The 20,917-nt window shown below is 43.0% G+C and overlaps 1 protein-coding gene across 1 annotated transcript in view; it reads right to left on the reverse strand.

Moving 5' to 3' along the window:
• COX10 (cytochrome c oxidase assembly factor heme A:farnesyltransferase COX10) overlaps positions 1 to 20,917 on the reverse strand; it is a 92,825-nt gene that overhangs the window by 66,135 nt on the left and 5,773 nt on the right. Inside the window, exon 4 of the mRNA XM_072352256.1 lies at positions 13,648 to 13,772. Coding sequence (XP_072208357.1) covers positions 13,648 to 13,772 — 125 coding nt within the window. The remainder of the gene's footprint in view (positions 1 to 13,647; positions 13,773 to 20,917) is intronic.

A 20,917-nucleotide genomic window follows, 5' to 3' on the forward strand; every position in this document is an offset into this window, starting at 1 on the left:
ACATGGAATGATACAATATACAGTGCAGTAACTCCTCACATGGGAATAGATAAACGCGGGCTGGAATTTTTATTGTCTTTGAAGGTGGTGATGTTAAAAAGAGTTGAATTTCACAAAGAAGGGCAGTATGCTACATTATCACAATTAATGGTGCTCTGAAATACGCCGAGTGTCACATGCAGAGGTACAGCCACACTTAACCAGCATTTAAAAAATAATAAAGGTATCTGATAAAGCAGCTCTGGAAGCACAGATGAAAACAACATCTCTGGGCTGCAAATCTGAAGCCAGAAGAAGTAGACAGTGACTGGTGCCTGGGATAACATGTACAGGGGCAGCCACACTTCAACATGGAAATGTGTACCTGCAGAGAACCAGCAGACAGACAAGAACTGTGTGGGGAGAACAGGGTAAGGAAATACTCTGCAGCCACGGCTCCAACGGAGGAACCTTCCTGGAGGCAGCTGGGAAAACTAAACGGAACACAGGGACACAGCCTACTTGAGATGTAAGCAGTCATTTGGACTCACAGTTCTGCTCCAGATCCCAGTGAAACAGAGCAGATCTGCCATCAGCATCCCCAAGCGCTACTTCTTCACATTCCCTAGCAGTGCAAACAGCTATCTGCGATAAACATATTTCAATCCAAAGCAGTTAAGAGCATTGCTGTTTCCTTTATTTCTCTCTTTGGGATAAATACTTAAAATCAGCCTTCCTTGCCTTTGTTTTTTAGCCACGAAAATGGCAGATGTACAACCTGCAGCACACAAGGCAAAAAAAAAACCACCGCGAAAGCACTTGCAATGAAATCCAGACCCAAAAAGAAAGATTACATCTCTCCGAGCACAAAAGGTTAGCAACAACAGCAGCAGAAGCAAAGCAGTTTTTGGAGGTCAACTGAAACCAAATGGTGGGTTTTTGGATAAGGAAGCCATTTACTGTGCAGCTTCCTTAAGTTTCAGTGGTGTTTTGTTTAAAAATCTCCTGGTTTGGTTGTATGTCTAAATGTTGTTCTGTTTGTCGCTAAAATGAGAATGGAAAAGAAACAAAAGCAAATCCCAAGGATGCCAAAGAAATGAGGAGCAGCAGCAAAGCCTCTAACACTGAACTGAACTGCTGCACAGAGTCCCGCAGTGATGGAGCACTGGGTGCCTCCTTCTGCCCATTTCAAATGGTCTTCTGCTGGGAGCCCTCATCCTTGCTTTCAAGTGTCCAACCATCTCCTAAACACCTCCTCCACTCTGACTGACCTTCATCACCTTCTACCTCGCTGCCACTTCCTTAATCCAAATTGGAAAGCAATTACAGCATTGATTTACCCTGAACAAAATCCTGGCATAAATCCAGTTCTCAGTCCACGACGACTAGTCTGTAGTTAACATGAGTTTCACAACCGCTGCTGCATGATGGCTTGAAGGAAGTTTGTGTTTTATAGGTTATCCTTTTTCCTTAACTCCAGCAGTACTCCCAATAAAGTATTTTAACTCTGCCTACAAAAGCTGCCCTGCTCCTAGACATCTGCATCACTTCTTGGCCTCACTTCAAAAGAAACTTTAGAAGCACCCAAGTCAGAAGGGAGTTAAGCTGGCCATCCCCTTACAGAGGAGGCATGAATGGTTTCCACCAGGAGCAGCCATCACCCTGCAGGCTTTACTCAAGGATGAGGAATGCAAGTCCAGCGCACAGATTGCAGCTCCAAGCTCCCCCAGGTGAAACTCTTCTAGATGATGGTCTGTACGTGTCCCTTCCAGACACTGCTCTGCTTCTTCCCCTTAGCTCACGGGTAATGTTCCTTAGGGTGAGAAAACCCCAGTCCCAGATGTGGATTGGGAGCAGGCAGGCAGCTGAGAAGCTACCAAAATTGCCAATAAAAACCTTAAATTCATCCCAACTTCTGTTACTCGCTAAGACCGCTTCAGACAAACATTTTTACAAAGGATGCCCTTCAAAGATAATATTTTGGTTTTATTGCCCTTTAATAAACACAAGACGTTCTTAGTCTTAATGCACCTTGTAAAAGATCATTATTTTAAAAAGCATCTAATTTCAGAACATAAAAACGAGTTTGAAGCTGAATCTACTCAACTCGCTTTCAAATGCCATCACCTTTACGACGCTCTCTGAAGTTAAAACGGATTGTCATGTCTCTGTTAGGAGCATCAGCATAAATCTTGACTGTAATAAGAAACAAGTCTTAAAAGGAAGATTATGGGGACAGATTTTCATCTTCGAGAAGTCTGTTTTCCTTCAAAAATTTACATAATCTACACAGATCCAGACAGAGTTAGCCTTTCCAGTGACCTGAGAATACCAAACCTCAGAGATCTGCCAGCGTGTTTGGTTTCAAGTCAAAGCTTATATTATTAAGCTGCTACAACTTTTATATTTCCAAGCACGTGTCCCATTTTATTTCTCATCCTAGTTTAATGATGCTTTCAACATGCCTTGTGCTTTTTAATCTGAATGATGCACCTAATGATTTTGGTATTGAAAACCAACCTCTCCTTTCAGTTTCCATACAGATGTCATAAAACCCAGAAGAAATGGATTACTGCCCAGAGCTGTGGTTTACTCCTTCATTAAACAGCTTACGCTTAGAATCCTCTTAAAAAGTCACTTAGTGGTAAATGGCTATTTGAGACTACAAATAAAAATGTTTTAAAAGAATTTACTGCAGCTTTCTATTCATACCAGTGTTATAATCCCACCAGGGATAGCGCTGATGGTCTTGGTGCAATGGGGACGGTCACTTCTCAGCACAGAGCAGCAGAGATACAAGGAACGCGTCAGATGTGCACCTACGTAAAGCAGGAGAAATCTCAAAAGGAAAAATATCCAACCACCAGCAACCGTGGGTGGAAAAGATCTTTCAGGATAACTGACAGACGCCCCAGGAGTTGGCAACATCAGTATGGCACATGCCATGTTAGCTCTTCCCATCATAAATTAGGCAGATGACATATTGGAAAGTTCTTGAATAGAGCGGGCAGGCTTCCAAGAAGCAAGTAACATCCCTGGCTGGTGCCTAGAGCAATCTCCAACCCAACTTTGTGAGCAGGGAGAAATAAAAAGCATTCTAAGAAGAAGAACTTATAGCAGCTCCAATCAGCTCTCAATGTCTCTTTCTTCTTGTGGCATGTGCTGCTTTCTAGCAAATTCTAGTAGCAAATAGCTTGACCAACAAGCAAGAGCTTTACCAAATCCCAATACTTCCATCACCCCTCTGAGGTTCAGAGCCACCACATGCAAAAGGAAGACAGATGGGCTCTGGGTTCTAACACGCTTCACTCAGCTTCTTTCTACTCCAGATTAAAACCCCTATGACAACCACCACCATCTTTGGTTTCTACAGGCCAATAATCTCCAACCTTCCCTCTACGCTCCCCTGAAAAGCAGAAGTTCATGACTCAGAGAAGAGGTTTTGTTTCCTAAAGGCAGATACATGCTTGTTCCTATTCTGCAGCAGGAAAGACTCAAGACTGCAAACCCTGAAGGACAGGTATCGTTATCTTAAGCTCCAAAAACACAGGGGTCTCAAAAGACACCGCTGCAATGATAAAATAACATTCTGTGCTACCACCGAGAACTTGCTAAGTACAGACATGAAGGAAAGGATTGTCTGTTAGTTGCATCTACCTTGACCTGTAGGCTGCCTGCAAGAGCTGCTATGGGGCCTTCAGAAACAGAAACGCCACAACAGCAGATGACTGCTACTGTACATGACAGGGAGATTTCAGAAATGGAACCAAACGCATCTATTGATGCCTCTCCTGTGAAGGAGCGAGCTTCAGCAGGCTCTCACAACCTGCTACCCTGACAATCCTAGAGGTGCTTTTGCAGCAAACCACCTATGGAGCTTGAAGGAGAAATCAAAAGAATTATGTCACCGTGGTCACTGTGCCAAGCTACCAGGAAAGCTGAATTTTCTATAAATCAAACAAAAAAAGAACCAACGTGAAAGGAAAGAAGAGGTGAAATAATTAAGCATTTCATGCTACACAGCCTCCAGTCTTTCTGATACTACTCACTGCATGGATTGCAGAGACACTCACCCAAGCATGCCCTATGTAGGCTTACATTTACACCAGACCCCTGCTGAAACTCAACCACTTCCATGGGAAACACCCACAGCAATTGCTTCTTCACTCTCTGCTGGAAGAAGCACATGCCAAGATCCTCACCTACAAGAGAGGAAGAGATGGTTCCCTGAGGACACCCAATTGCCCGAAGAAAAACAACAACAACCCACTACTGAGCTCTGGCAGAATCAAGTTTGCTCAAAACTTTGCTTCAAAATCTATTTGGGAAAAAAAAAAGTGAGTCAGGAGCCACATCAGGTAATTAATGTCCTGCAGACCATACAAATGTGGGTGCAGTGAGTGCCTGCTGCAGCCCTACCTGCTTCTGCCAGTGCTAATTGCAAAGCATGCCCTGCATCCCTGCCCCACTCCCCCCAGCCAGGGGCTAAGCAGGGCAGATGGTACAACATGCACAGAGCAGAACTTGGTGTGAGCAGCAGCAGGGGTCACTCAATATTAAAGAAGGGGATTTTTACTCTGTTTCGCTGGACAGAAATCAAACGCAGCAGTACGAAGACAAAGTAGAACCTGAATTCCTATTATTCACACAGTATTTCTCAACCATTGAAATTACAAGGGAAAAACCTGAAGTCATTCAAAAGGAAAGGGATTGTCAGAATGCTCTGGGTTAGTGTTTCACTGAGCTGTTCCCTAAAGACTGGCTCAGGGAACCAGGAAACAATCAGCCTTAACCCTTGTGAGCCATACCTCCCCATGCAGCCATAGTGCTGCACTGCCTGGGCCTGGCAGCAGCCTGGCTCCAGACAATAAACAAGGCAAATAGGCACCGTTTAAATCATGAAAAGAAGATGACATTTCAATAATTATCTAACCAGGTTATAGAACTTAATAGTTGCATGACTAAAGAGACTCGTATTGATTCGGAAAATGTCAAAAACATATTTAATACAGACAATATCGACGAGTTATTTTTCCCTTTTCCCTCTCTCAGCTTAGAAAGGCATTGCCCCTATGGATCAAAAAGCCAGATAAATCTTGTTAAGTACGACGCTTTCCCTTTTGTCTAGTGCTCTCCCCACATTCCATCATTTCAGCCCTTTGAAATTCCTTTCTTCTGCCTGCGATCAGAGTTTCCAGGGGATAGCTGGCATTGGATCTAAAGGGAACCCCACACCACCGAAGTACTCCTGACAATTAATCATTTGGCAAATTCTTTCCTTCCCCTGTACCTCACTCACCTCCAGTACTTTCAGAGAGCGTTTCAGTACGGTGCTAATGAGGCCAAACATCCCATGGTCTCACAACACATCGGGGATTCATTTATGCACAGAAGTGGCTTCTGCAGATATCACCCCAACGCTCCCCTAATCAGGTGGGACAGGAGTTCCCCCTGCATCCACTCTTGCACCACATGCATCACCAAGGCCTGCCATAGGAAAGGGCAAATCCAGCTGAGGAGAAAGCAAACAGCAAGGCTGCTTTCCTTGCATGTGCGGCCCCTTCACTGTGCCCACTCCTTGTGGTTTCCCCTCTTTGATACACCTAAAACAGAATGAGGAAGAGAACCCCAACATAACGTTTTCACTTCACCTCCCTGATAACCTGCAGCTCTACACTAACACACAGAAGGAGGCAAAGCAGTGAAAAACAACACTGGTCTATTTATTTTCATTCCACCTTTAAGGGTCCCTTAAAACTCAGATGATTCTGTGGCTCTCAGGCTACGCCATGCAGCTCCAAGTGCCACCTCTCCATAGCCCTGGGAAGACATCCAGTTTCTTCCTAAACCTCTTCATGTGTCACACTCATGCAATCTGCATGTGAGGAGAGAGAATTTCTTCCAACAATGGTATGCATTAATTTATAACATTTTCCCAAGATCCTTTATCAAGTTTCAGCTGTAGGTCAAATAATTTATGCTTTGGAAAGATAATCTCTGCATTTAAAATTTATCGTTCCTTCAGAGGTTGGTTCTCATTAGTGCTCGTCATTTCCACTGCTCATGAAATACATCTCCACAAGCAGAGCCATTCCCACTCGATATCAAGGATTCCTCCACGCTAACTCGATCTAACTGTTGCAATTATGAATCATCTGACGGAGCCGTAAGTTATGATCCTCAATGACCACTAATGAAGGCTGTCTAGCAGTTAAAATATCAAAGCAGCATATATCAGCTCACTTTAGAGCGCAAGATAGACTTCCAGTGTTGCACTTCTCCTGTATTTATTATATACTGTAAATTACATCCCAGCTGCCTCCAGCGCAGCCAGCCCTGCACCCCGAGTCAGACACCAGGTTTTAATAACCACTGCTGACAATCTTTTGATCGCTGGGGGCGAGGGGGGGGGGGATGTGCAGATGAAAGGCCCGGCCGCCTGCTGCAGGCAATCTGCTCAGTCAAAACAAAGGGAACTTCAGAGGGAGACAGAGATGCATCAGGTGTTAATCCCAAATGAACAGGGAGGGGTGCTGCTGATGGACTTCAGGCTAAAACAAGGGAGCGCCGGTAAACGGGCTCATCCAGGACACACCAGGAAGAGAAAGGTGCTAATAGCCAGGCACGAAACGCTTTGATTTGGAAACTCAAAGCTTTGGAAAGCTTTTATAGGATCCCTCTACATTTCTTTAAACCAATCATGCAACTACCTGGTTTTTCAAGTACGCTGTATGGAACGCATCTCTGGCATTGAGAACAAGTGTACTTACTCAGAAATGGCCTTGTAATCGCCTGCCAGAGGAAGATGCAAAATGAATTTGCAAAGCTTTGAAGAAAAAAGTGGACAACACATTGAAAAGAATGGGAGAAAACCTCCAACATGGACCAGAGTTGATCTGCATCTATTAAAGGTCATTTCTTCTATCTTGGGTCTGATTGACAGCTTATTAAGGCTAGTTTTGTCATAAATCCAAGTTCTTGCTACCTGCCCTCAGACATCTAATAAAGCACGTGTTCCATAGGAAAAGTTTAGGTACGATGGCACAACAACAAAGAAAACCTGGTTTGGGGGCTACAGAAAAAGCTACTGCTGCTCTCTCCTTAGCATTCAGTTTCTTCACAGGGAAATAAAGAGAACAGGCCCTGGGGAACTGTCAGCCTTCTCCTATTCTTCTTTTCTTCAGTAATCCAAGCGTCTAGCCATCATTTTCTCTCCATTAGAATCATAGCATGGCTCGGGTTGGAAGGGACCTCAAGGATCATCAAGTTCCAACCCCCCTGCCATAGGGATTAGCTTAAACCTTGCTTTACTTTCTTCTGTTGCTTCAGTCCTTTTAAGAGATTTCTCTGTAGATTTCTTCAGAAACCACAACAGCTCTGAAAGGAATACAACAAGTAACATCACATCGCTTCAAATCCCTTCTTACAGCCACAGGAAGCAAAGAGTTTACTTGGGGGTCTTATAGCCCAATGTGAAACATTCTTACTTCCACAGTCAAAACATCTTGCAATAAACATCTCTCAGATGGACAAACTTTGAATCAAGAATATTTACAAAGCTCACATAAATAAAAGAAGATGCAAGTGGAAAAGCCCAGCACTCACAGGGTCAGCCAGACCCAACTGCACTAAACCTCCCAGGTGCCAAATGAAAGCTGTTTGATGGGGTTGGGGGGGGCAACAGGGGAAAGAAGGGTTGAGTTAATACTCTAAACTTGTTTCAGACACCGTGTCTCATGCACATAAAATGATAATTGTTACTGCTTGACAGCCCTGAAACAAAACATGGAGCTGATAAGCAGAAGGCTCCTCTTCACCCTGGAAGCTGGCAGCATGTCTCCAGCCGCCCTCCTCCTCTCGACAGCACAGGTGTTGGGATAACCAGTTCCTCGTGGGTGTTTTTATGCCTTTATAAATGAATTACATTTTCAACTGGGCAAGCAAGCTAACACAGCCAATCTGTCTTGAGAGAGGAACAAGGTGTTGGATTCCTGACAACCTGTGCTATGCGTTCTTTCATAACATTTCATTCGAAGTTAAAAAACACACCCCAGTTTACTTCTTCCTACTCCTTTCATTCAGTTTATGGACCTTAGATATCAGCTCAGAAAACTGCAAATACACAACAAACATCAGTTTGCTGATTGAGCACTGGGCTATGAGAGCATCATTAGGATTCCAACAGATGACATTGCTCTTTGGCCATCAGGATAAGAACTGTTCATTGGACACAGATCAGTTTGCCTGGTTTCTCCCCTGAGCTCCAAGTACAGCTGATTAACCCATTTTTTGGGAGAACAATTGTAACAATGCTGGCTTCAGACCATACAGCAATCCATGGCATCACCCACGTACTGTGGGGCTGTATTTGTACAGCAGAACCCCAGGATGGCTGAGGTGGGAAGGGACTTCCATAGGTGATCTGGTCCAGCCCCTGTGCCAGCACAGCCTCGGGGAGCCAGCACTGTACATACCTGAATATATCCACTATGAATACCCCAGCAGGTCCTCCTCCTCTATACTCCCTCAAAGAACTTGAGAAATGTACAACATGACCATAAAGTATGACAAAATTAAAGAGTATTAGAGTGTTTTCAGGAAGAGTGGAAGTGCCTTAACCATCACCACATGATTTTACAACAAAAATATACTATATCCACTCGCTTCAGTTTACTTCTTTTGGAAGAGAGGGCAGTAATTGTTTATTTAAGTAGGCTTATTAATTTCCCAGCATTCATTAAGCTGCTCTGTGAGTAGTGGTCTACCAAGTCATTACAGAATAGCAAAATATCAAAGTCAAAGACTACAGTTATCCCACTGTCAGCACAGAGAAAGAAAGTGGATTAGAGACAAAGAAAGAAGGCCGCCCTAGTTTAGTTTTGGTCTAGTGCCCATCTCTAGCACCCAAATGTTCATGGCAGTTAATACAGAAGGTGATACCCAGGGTCCAAAAGCTAGCAGCTAACTCAGATCCTCAGTTCATCCAATTTTTTAAGCACTGAACTTGTCCTTCCCACCCACTGATGCTGCACTTCTATGGGATCACAGCTGTCAGGAGAGGCTGACATCACAAGCTCAAGGCAGCCATCAGACCAGACCCCAAAGGGACGGGGATGTGAACCATCCTCACATTTGTTCTCTCATTCCAACAAACATATTTACCAGGCTCTTGTTTTTGGCTCTCCAGCTTCAGCTCAGACACGCAGCCCAGCCTGCTTCCTTTCCAAGGTGCCATCAGTCAAATCCAACCACATCATTTTATCTCTCAGTTACTAAATTCAAACCATTTTAAACATCCTGCTTTCATCTTTACAGCTCTCTCCCACTTTTTAAACCATGCTGCAGTTACAGAAGAATGTACTTGACATATAAAACGCACGTGCGATTCTTTTAACATTTTAATGCCATGCATTGTGTTGTAAACATCTCTTCATGTTTTATCTCTTTCCCCATAAATCAGAGGCTACTATCTCAGAAGTCTCTAAAGTGACATGTTCTCCCCACAGTATAAATGTAAGGCTCTACTCCTTGAAAACTGACTCAGATTCCAAAAATCATCAAGAAAAAAAAATAGAACAACCCAGAGCTGAGAAACAGCAGCAGATTACCAGCTAACTTCATATCCTTTTCTCCCACTCCATTTCAATGACAGCATGAGCACAACACGCAGGAACGCACAGGATGAGGTGAGGGTTCACCAGGCTATCGCAAAACCAACATCTTGATTCCTCCTTGATGTCACTTCTTTGCGGAACAATGATGTGAAATACCCTCTTCTACATCTATTCCAGCAAAGGATGCTGAACGAGTCAAGAAAGCACTTATTAATAAGTGAAAAGCTCAGAATAATTACTTGTTCTACTCTGATTAACATGCAGTGTTTACTAGTTGAAGCACAATTCCATTTCCTTACCATAACTGCAGTCAGAAAGTCTGGTCTCTTACAATGGGATTTTCCAGGCTGAATTTCTGGTGTGAGATGGAAAAATGCATCTCAAGCTATTCCTGCTATTCCTTGGTAAACGAATTAGTAATTTATTTTATAAATTAAAACCACTGTGAAATAGCAGCTCCTTCAAAAAGAAAGGACACCAATGGGGAACAACTGTCCAAAATAATTTCCAGTTGCTTCTATGCTGGGGAAAAAAAAAGAAAGATTGCCATTAAAAGAAAGAAAGAAAAGGAAAGCTGTTTGAGCAGGTGGGACTGAAACGTGGTGACATGTTGTAGTACAATAGCAAAGGGCTGAAGGATATAACGCAGTGTTGTGTGATGTGGAAGAAAACTGGGGACCACTGGATTAGCATGCCACTAAGATGCTAGATGAGGTGAGACGTACAGCTCTGAAGTATTGCAATGGGGAGAAGTGAGGCAGAGGCAGAACTGCTGGGAGAGGACAAGAGAAACAAAACACCATCTTTTCCTCAGCACCTACAGCAGGAATCAACTCCCACGTAAGCCCCCGTGCTCAAAACCCAACACTCAAACCAGGATAACTAAAGGATCCTCTGATACATACCCAGATCATCAGAACGCATTACATCTTCTACAAGCCCGTTTCACCCTTTGCCCAAAACAACTTACTGCAGGGTGCTTCTCTTGAAACGTCGTAAAGAAACTTCTAGATTGACTTTAATGTACATCATACACCATTCTTCCTGCTAACACAAGCTCAAGCTCAGCTACTTTTTAATCTGTATTTTCCAGGATAATTTCAAGCAATTCCTCCCCTGTCATTTGCAAAATAAAGATGAATAGATTTCTTAAATAATTACCCAGCATCACAGAACTGCCGTAAAAACGTATTACCTCTGCTTGCATCAGAAACAGCAGCCAAAAGTTATAGGTTGCAACGGGAACTTGTTTGTAAATGCATGCCCTTGGTTGAGATCTCCCCCAGCCAGACCTCCACTACTCTTCCATTGTTACAGTGCGGCCAATTCCCACCACTTCTTATTAGGGTGGGTTAAGAAGCTGCACGCTGGTATATTTTTGTAACATTACAGCTTTTGAGCTTAGAAAAAACAATCGTTTAAAGGATGGCACGCGTCAATCTTAAATCAAGAGGGCAAGCGATCATTAAAAGATTTTAAGAGTATTCCCTTAAAAATAAAGCACCTACAAACCATGATGACTTGTTCTCTGCCCAGCCCCACCTCCCCCCAGCAGCCCTCATGCATCCAACATCCACACATCCATGCAGCTCAGCCTGCAGGGCAGCCCCGGCTCCCACCACACTGCACCAATGGGGTCAAAAGAAAGAAAAAAAGGCAAAACAAACCCCAGAATTGGAACATTCAAAAGTTCGTAACTGCGCATCCATGAGTATGACGGAATCTCTATTGCATTTCCACAGGATCAAGTTCTTCACATCCTGTCCTAAATCACGGGCAGGAATCTGACACAATCAACGCGCTGCCTTCCCACGGCATATTTGGGGACCGTAAATTGCGAATGCAGATTTATCAGGGAAATGAGGGGTGGGAAAGACGAGTTGCCCTTAAAGATGCACAGATTTATAGCAACGCGGGAAGCGGAAAGACGGTTATCATATAAAGAGGTCCTTGAGGGACAGCAAGGAGCAGCGAGGGAAACATGAGTCATGAGCTGCCAGGGAAGGGGATGTGAGCTGGGAGCAATGGACAGAACAAAGTAGCAATAAAAGGAAGTTCCAAGTCAAACGCGCTCCCTCCCAGAGGTCAAGACATACCGCAGCTTACAGTATTCACTGAAAATTAAATTCCCGGCCCATTCAGACACAAACAGCACCAATAGCAACATCAGGAAAGGCATAATCATCAACTGAAAGGATCTATTGATAGACAAGGTCATAAACCACAGCTGTTTGCTTTCGCTTTGTTACCAACTCTGCTCTGTTTTCCTTAGTAAGAGTAGCTGCCTTGAAGGCCTGCCTAAATAGCTAAGTAAGAGACTAATAAAGGCGAGGGTGCAAATTTAAAACACTCAGCCCCAATTGTGCAAAAGAGTTTTACACTTCGAGAGGCTGCAATAAGGCTCCCTACAGAAGGGCACACAGCTATCCCTACAGTGAGATGGCAATGAGTAAACAGCAAATTACAGACCCAGACACAAAACTATCACACTTCTACCTTTCCTTTCCCATCCCAAACTCCATATTATGGCATGGGCTTCCTGGTACAAATATCTTAAGAGTTCAAAAAGTAAGAGGTTAAAAAAAGGCAAAATACAACATCAGACAATACATGGAAACCCAAGAGAAAGAAAAGCAGCTTTCAGTGCATGAATATTGTCTGCAGGAAGATGCAACTGAATTCACAAATGAAACATTACACTAGAGTGTCTGAACAAGAAATAATTCCCTTTTGAGTCCAGCAGTATCTAGGTCAAAAGGGAAAGTAAATATGGTAGTAAATATAACAGTAAATATTTCAAAGGATTGATGGGTCTCAAAACAAATCTTTAAATATTAAAAAACCTGCAGAAAGGGAGAAAAGGCATCTCTGAAGTTCTATCAAAGCACTTCACCTTACAACAGCTTTTCTGTCCAGACCTCCCTGTGTGAAACATGCACGAATGCATCCTTCATAAAGCACAGTGTGACAGTCTTAAAATCATTTTTCAAGGGTACTTAAGTGTTTTAAACTAAATATTTCCAGGGTACTAACAAAAAAATGCAGCACCTCTTCTGTTTGCTCTGCAGAATAGGCACAAGGCTGGCAGCCCTCCCTAATTCTCAGCTCCAACAAGCAGAACCACCTGCACTTATCTGAGTCAGAACAAGAGGTGCATTACAAGTGCAACCCCACAGAGCACATAGGTTTCTGCACCTAAGGTGTTATGAGGCTTAAGCATCAATAAGACTAATCAACAAGGGGCATCTTCAGGAGGCATCTCACAGCAAAGCTCCGTGCTCTGCTCCATCAGAGGAGCCCCAGCACTCAAGCACCCAGGTCACTGCAGAACCCACAAAGTGCTAGTAAAGGTGTCACAGACATTCATTTTGCAGGCCGCTTTGTAACTCCACTCTGCACTGCAAGTTTGCCAGTTTGGCTCTGCTCTGGGGCTTCAGAGGAACACAACAGCAACTCTGCTTCCCAGCTGGGCTGCAGAAGAGCTGAGAGATGCCACACATGAAAGGAAGCCAAGCTCAGACAGCTAAATCTTCAGCATGACACGGTTACCCAAGACTGAGACTTTCAGTGTGTTTCAGAGAAGCACACGGGAGATACCCTGATTTCAGGCTATAATTCAATTCTCTGAATGCAGGCACAAACCCTACCAATGTCTCACTCAATGAACAAGCAGCTCTGAGCCTTCCTTCAGACAGATCCCACAAGGTCATGCAACGCAGCATCCAAGCCTATCAGACTGGAGCCCTGCTGGCTATTCTGATACTCCAATTACACCATTCTTCCTGTGTCATTTGCAGTGATCCATGCATGGTATTATCAAGATAAACATTGTTATTGGGAGGCTTAAAACCTCATCAACTCAATTCCGAATAAACACACTGTGCCTAGCAACACCACTTTAATTCACAGACACGTCGCCCTTTCGCGGTGTCAGTTTTAACAGCCCAGGGCTGGGGCTGCAGCTGAAGGCACAGCACACCCTGCCATTCACTCCCAGCAAGCAGCATTCCCAAAGCCGGGACACAGCAGCTCACAGAGGGGCCGAGGCACTGACCTGATTGATGGAGTTGGCAGCGCAGGAAGCCAGGCCGGTTCCCAGAGAGGCGAGCAGGAAACAAGGCAGGTCAAATGGGACGGGGGCCATGGCGAAGCCAGCAGACGCCGTGCTTACCACCAGAGCTGCAACACAAGCAAGAGCACAGTTCAGGGTATCAGCAAGAAACCATCTCCTTTATGCACACCACTAGTGGTAAGGTGTGCAAGTCCTGTAAGAAGCCCAGTGCAGATTCACTTCTTACTTCTTTTTTGAATCGAAGTAGCTCCAAGAACAAAGCACTGTTAATGCCTAACTAAGGCAAAGATGGGAGGCAGAACAGTGAGGGATGAAATGAGAAACCCAGGCCCATCAGCATATAATTAGATGAAGTGAGAATAAAAGCACTGTACTCTTTGCTGCATGGATTGATATAGGATTGTACTGCATCGTATAACACACATACCATTGCAAAGTCTAAACACAGAAGAAAACAGAAAGGAAAACTGCAAGCTGAGATGCATTTTATATCAAATTATAGAAGTGACTTCAGCAGAGCACAAAACCAAAAAGAGTACAGGGATATGTAAACAACACCTGGTACATTCAGGTAACTCAATGCACAAGCATTTGCTGTGCTGCTTCCATGGGATATGCCCACCTCAGGCAGAAGGTACAAAATCACATCAGCACACAGAGTTAGCAACACTTAGAGACATCCAAATTCCAGTGGATTAACAGAAATCCAGATCAGTTTTGTCATCCAAAAATTATAGCTTCAGCGTAGCACTGCAAATCACATCTTTAAAGTTACCCAAGTTTCAGTCCTAATACTGTAATCACCTAAATAATAGGTCATGCAAAACTTGCATTTGGCAAGAAATGATAGAAAACGAAAAACTTTTTGTACTCTAAAAGCCAGCACTTATTAAATTTCTTCTTGCTTATGACCTCAAAACTTACGATCAAAAATTAATACAGTCATTAAACTAAGCAGTTAAAAAACATTTGGTATGCAACCGCGTTCCAGTCCTCAAATTAAAGGTATGCATTAAAGAATCCAAACGTCCTTATCTTCCCAATTCCTACAAAGCCTCCTGTTTATCCGAAGTTAAGTGACAAATAAATAACCGTTGCTGACTGAAAATACTGGGATTACTGCTGAGTAGTGTTACTTGAGATGAAAAAGTAAATGACATGGCAGGGACCCGTCAGCAAGGATGTACACGCAAAGCACTGCTTTCCAGAACCGTGCCTGCATAAGGATATTAGGACTTAATCATAAAACGACGCTGAAGATGACTTGCTGCTCATCAAAACTTTCCTCTAAGTATTAAAATCCATCAGCAGCTGAATATTATGATAATAATGTATCTAATATTGTTATAAACATGACTTAGCCTCGTGATGGACTCACAGAATGGCTGTTAAACGAGCTGTCTGCAAGCGCAAGGCTTACAAGAAGCAAAGCTCATGGCTCTGCCTCCCCACATCGGCACCTGGCTCTCCCCGCAGCTCCTTTCAGCTGCTCCTAAGCCACCACGAACCTGTGATGAAGCCTCATCCCTCTGAGCAGCTGTGAAATCACAGCAGAGCCCGTAATCCCCAGGCAGACTAACAGACACACAGGAGTGTTGTTTCGGAGTGCTGCACCCCATTTCTTCAGCAGTCAGAGGCACAACATCCTGCTTCCACTGCTTCTAAACTCTCATCCTTCATAGCACAGTGAATGAGCAGATATTAAACTCATTGGTTTACAACCAAGTTTAAAAAAAAAAACACACCCCAAAGGGGATAGTAAAACAGTGACACTTGTATTACTAAGAGTGATTGCATTCATCTTCTGGCATAATAAATCACCCTTCCACTTCTAGACAAGAATTTAATTAAAACTTATCTTAGAGAGCACTTTACACCGATTTATTATGGGAAAACACCAACTCATTTACTGAAGAGGAAAGGTGGAGCAGATTGGCAAACAGTCAGTGTAACATCACCACACACTGACCTCACAGAGATCCTCATACGGTGCAGCTACAGCGCTAATTAAAGGCCCAATTGATTTCCCCAGATTAATTTCAGCCAGTCATTTCAGTGCAACTTATTGGGATCCTGTTACAGAGGCCGCAGCACATCCTCAAACACAGCCAGCTCCAACAGGTACTTTGGCTGGCCGGGGCTGTGCTCTGAGCTTGCTGCTCATCTCATCATCCCACAGTTCGAATGCAACACGTTGAGACAAAGCAAGAAAACATTCTCTTTGCATGGAAAAGTTTATTTTCTTTCATTGTGGAAGCAATAATTTACTCTTCTACTTTCTTGGTGGAGGAAAAGTATATTTTACTGAGATCACATCAAGGGAATGAGGTCATGGACTGTTTGTTTTTTAATCTCTGTTAGCTTAGTGCTTTAGGGACCAAATTAACTTCACCTTATTATAGAATAGATGGAATCGATCCTTTTAGGATTTGTTGATGAGAGCTGGCATTATCTTCAAAAAGAAGCCAGCATTTAAACTTATGATCTCAACCTAAATCTAACTTTACATCTTTTAAACATCTTTACCAGAAATTAACAAGGCACGTTTGTCTACAACTTCAATGTAAATGAAAACAAAAATGCTAATGCACTGGTGCAAAAAAGAGAGTGAATGGTGTTTTCAGAATAGCACATTCAGAAAGGCCTACAGTGCACTGTATTCTTGGCGTTCCTTTTCAGTTTCATTGCAGTGTAATCTGCCTCTATAACTCTTCGTATTTATAGCATGCAAATCACTGCGCTATGTTTCATTTACCTACTATTAAAAAGTAGCCAAGCCAAAATAAATGGGTAAGAAATCCAAAGCAAACGAATTCAGCTTTAGATTTTTCCTTTCTGTCCCTGCGCTGATGACACATCAGCATATATAGAAGAACAAAAGCACACGGACTTCTATTTTAAGACACAATTTCCTTGTTCTAACAAAAGAGTTTAGATACTCCTATCAGGGACACTACCTATAAAGGAGCACCTTTCCAAATGCTGATGGAATTCCCCAAGCATCACATGTTGCTTTCAGGGAAGGTAAAGGCAGGAAAAGACCTACCTATGTTCTGTTGCAGATCATAACCCAGACACTACAGACAGCCCAACTCCTGAAGCAAACAAATTCGGGACACTCGCTTGAAACAAATCATCTCATATAAAATTCAAGTGCAATAACACAGAGCAAACAGCATTAATCTCTCACTGTTGAACAACTTTAAAACGCATGGGAAAACTGCAGTAATAGTTTATTTTTCTTTCTTCAGTTTTCCTTGCAGCAACTGCTAGTAAGATATCGCTATCAAGCTTCCTTTCTTTGATAGGATAATAGTTACTGCTTTAATAACCAGAGAACCAGAACTACTGTGACAGTCACGTAAGATATATTTAGGACCAAAAAATACACATAGACTTGTAACAATCGATACAAGGAACACGGATGGATCTTTCTCAAAGTTTTTGGCTGTATTTAAACCACAATTTAAAGAATAAATTTTGCTCTTGGTTGAAGGAGAAACATACAAGAACTCCATTAAAGCAAATGGATTTTTTTTTTACTAGGGCAGCTGCAAGCAGCCTTTCAGCCCATGCACACACACACCTTATTTAGTCATCGATGCTCCACCACTTGGCAGCTCAGCAATGCTCAGAACCATTATGCAAAGCTGGATAACCATCATCTTTATTTTGCAGATAGGTGATGGATGCAGGGATGACGCAGGGTGTCAGTGAGCACAGCACCAGGTAGGAGCACACATCCCCATTCCTCATTTCCACTGCAGTGTGCCTGTGCAGGAGGATCACTACTACTACACAGATAAATCCATATGTGAGCAATACATTTAATAAGCTCTGGTTGTTTTCTAGTAAATAAAATAGGATTGTTTTATTAAAAGCAGATGTAAAAGGAATTGAGAACAAGAGCACATATTCTTCCAACTCTTCTCCACAAGGAATTCTGGCCCCCGATTTGGGAACATCCAGATCTTCCTTCTTGAGGAAGGTGCTACCAATGACTAGACAGCAGCAGAACAACCCATAAATCTCTGCCTTAAAAACAAACACCAAGCAAATCCGTGGGTTTCCTCAGAGCACCAATTCCACCAGCCCTGGAGTCAGCCCACAGCACAGACAGCACCCAAGCAAGGACAAAGCACAACAGGTTCCACTCTCCACTCCGTGGTAAACCCTGGAATGCCTCTATTAAAGATGACAAATGACTCCAGAATTACCAAGGTACAAACACCCCTAGGCTTGCCTTTTTGAATTCTCTCCTAACATACAGATCATCTTTTGTACATAACAGGATTCTGGGCTGAACTCTTTGAGACACAACCAAACAATATCTCACGTCCTCAATGAGAGCAAAGCAGCAAAACAAGCTTTAGGGAGTTTCCAGATTTCTTAGTGCCTACAGAAATAGTAATATACTTAAAATGGAAGCAAAATAGGGGTACTGTTAGATCCACCAAGAAGCTTTTCAGTAGAAAGGACACAAGCACACTGCAGCAGACTGCATGGCCAAGCAGGTTATTACCCACCCTTGGATGGCTTTTAGAACAGAACAGCATGAAGTCAGAGATGATACACCTGAAGTTGGTGCTGCCCTGGGAAAAAGTAGCTTGGACGGCCTTCTAAAGGCACTCTGAGGCCTCTGTGACTCACGGATGCTGTGTGCACAGAACCAAAGCAAGAAACCCAGCCAAGGAGATATGAAACAAGACTTCTGTAACCAGAATAGAAATGTTCATCATACGTTAATAGATTACCTGTTCACATGTATTTTGGGGGGAAAAAAAACTACCAGACTTCTAAAATGGCTTTAAAGAGTCAGGAAATAGAAGTGCTTTGCAATGTGATAATGTAAAATCTGATAACTTCAGGAAAGACTCTGGGTAAAAAGCAAGCAGTCAATGCACAGCTGTGTAAAAGCAGTCATTAGATGCAATTTAACATGTTTAAGAAGTCAAAAGAAAACGTTCAGGGCAGTATATTAAAATATGGGACAAAGATAATTAAACACCTGAAAAATAAGGGTATTAGTGTGTCTTTACCAAGAACTGCAGGTTGGTATCATAGCAGCCACAGGAGAAACAAGAGCCAGGACTCAATGATTCCAGGCAGAGAAGAGAGAGAAGCTAAAGACACAGCCCCACAGACAATGAACTTGCAGTGAAGATAAAAAGACCACAGCTGTTCAGAAATCAGCAATTTCATTTACAACTGAATGATGACACACACCCACTGCTCAGACCTGCACTACACAACACGCTGTATTGCCAACCAGTCATCAACACCAAGAGAGCAAAGTGCAAGGCAGCCCTTAGTACAGGAGCAATGATGAGGCCGCGTTCACAAAGCACAGCTAAGGAGGACACCCAATGTTCTGCACACTGTGCCCTCATCACACTTCCCCCCACCCCATTCAAAACCAAAGTTGAATTCCCCTGCACAGCTCCCTTCAGCTTTCATCTGCAACCACGGGGGAAAACACTACATGAAGTTTGAGAGAGCCTGAAACTCTGAACGAGTTCACATTACGAATGATCAGAATTACCACAGTGCCACATTTCGCTTTATTCAGCTCCACGTGAACTTTGTGATAAAGCTGAAAACAACAAAATCTGTAATTCTGAACACTTATCAGGCAGATGCACTCACTTTCCAAGTGCCAGGAGGGTAAGAGACAGCTGTTCAGACAGCAGAGAATGCGGGGATGGGAGAGGATGGAAACCGAACCCAACAAGGTAGATTACACAACAAGGAATTAAAAGTTCCCTAATCATTTCTTATGGCAAAGGAACATAAACAAAAATCTCTTTCTGTTGGGGAGGCGGTTTCTAATGGCAGAGTCCTATGAACTATAGTTTACATGAGGCAGGAGGGTATGGTAATAGCTAAGCTCATTTCCTTTCAAAGGTGAATTACAGTTCAGAATACAAACAAACACACTCTTTACTTCAGCAGCAGGAAAAGATGGGGGCACAAGGAAGGCCCATTTTAGCATAATGCAGAGTTTGTTTTTTTGTTATTTTATGCTCTAAAGAATATAAATAAAGAGCCCGCCAAAAACAACACACAGGATATGAGATCTATCAGAACTCCATGGGTGAAGTGAATTGGGTTGCATGTCGTTTGCAGAAATAAAAGTGACCTCAGAGAATCTATTTTCTTCTTTAATAACAGAAATAAATAAACCAAAGGCCTCCACCACCATACCCTGTACAGAATACAGATCTGCCCACGTGATAACACAACTCAGATAAAAACAACTAAAGCCATTTTCTAGCTCCACACATTACACCCAATAGTTTTCCTTCTTGCTTCCCATGCTATCCTACAACCCAAAGGGCCAATAGAACCCTCCTCCTACAAACCACCTACAAATCTCCTCTTCATCCAAAGTCCAACTTATGCTTTGATACTCCCCAATTTCTATAAAATCTCCCTGCCAAATACACAAAGATCACAGCACGAAGAGCAATTAACTTTTTCCCTACAGCTTTATACCTTTTTCACAGCTGCAAAGTCCACCCCCTTACCTCCCCAGAACATCTGAAAACAACAGATTTTGACCAAATGAAGCTCCGTAACCTTCACCTTCCCCAGCTTTTCAGTAACACCACGCCTTAATACAGAACAGCATTTTGTTGCCTGCAAGGTTGTCCTCAGCATTTAAAGAACTACCAGAAGCTGTTCTGAAGTCTGGTAGAAAAAGTGAGGCCATACAAAGAGAGTTCAGAATAAAGATACTCTTTCATCTAAGGGCACTTCTTGAAACTCCTGCTCTGTGAAACACTGCTGTGGCACAGACCTTCCCCCTATGGAACAGCAGCAAATTTAAGAACGCATGTTTAAAGCATTTAAAACAAGAACTGATTCTTCCTCTCCTCCTCAACCCCCCATATAAATTGGATGTTCAATCACAGAATTTCACCTTTTCATTCTGGATCTATTGAGGTTTTATTTAATTTAATCCGACTCCAATAACTAGCATAGGTTTCAAGCTCACATAAAACAATCACTTGAACAGAATCACCACGTTGAAAAGATGCCAAGAGCTAATTGTTCATATAGCCCTTATGTATTACCTGCGGTGAGCACTACAGAAACCAAACACTGCTAAAAATTTAACAGCACGGTGGGAGACAACAGATTAGTATCACACAAGGAGGAACATTTGGACAAACAGACAAGATCAGTTTAGTGAAGTCCAGAAGATGAGGTGTCCCACCAACATCAAGAGCTAGAAGGCTTCCTCAGTGGG

Source organism: Excalfactoria chinensis, chromosome 17 (assembly GCF_039878825.1).
Source record: "Excalfactoria chinensis isolate bCotChi1 chromosome 17, bCotChi1.hap2, whole genome shotgun sequence".
NCBI classification, from domain to species: Eukaryota; Metazoa; Chordata; class Aves; order Galliformes; family Phasianidae; genus Excalfactoria; species Excalfactoria chinensis.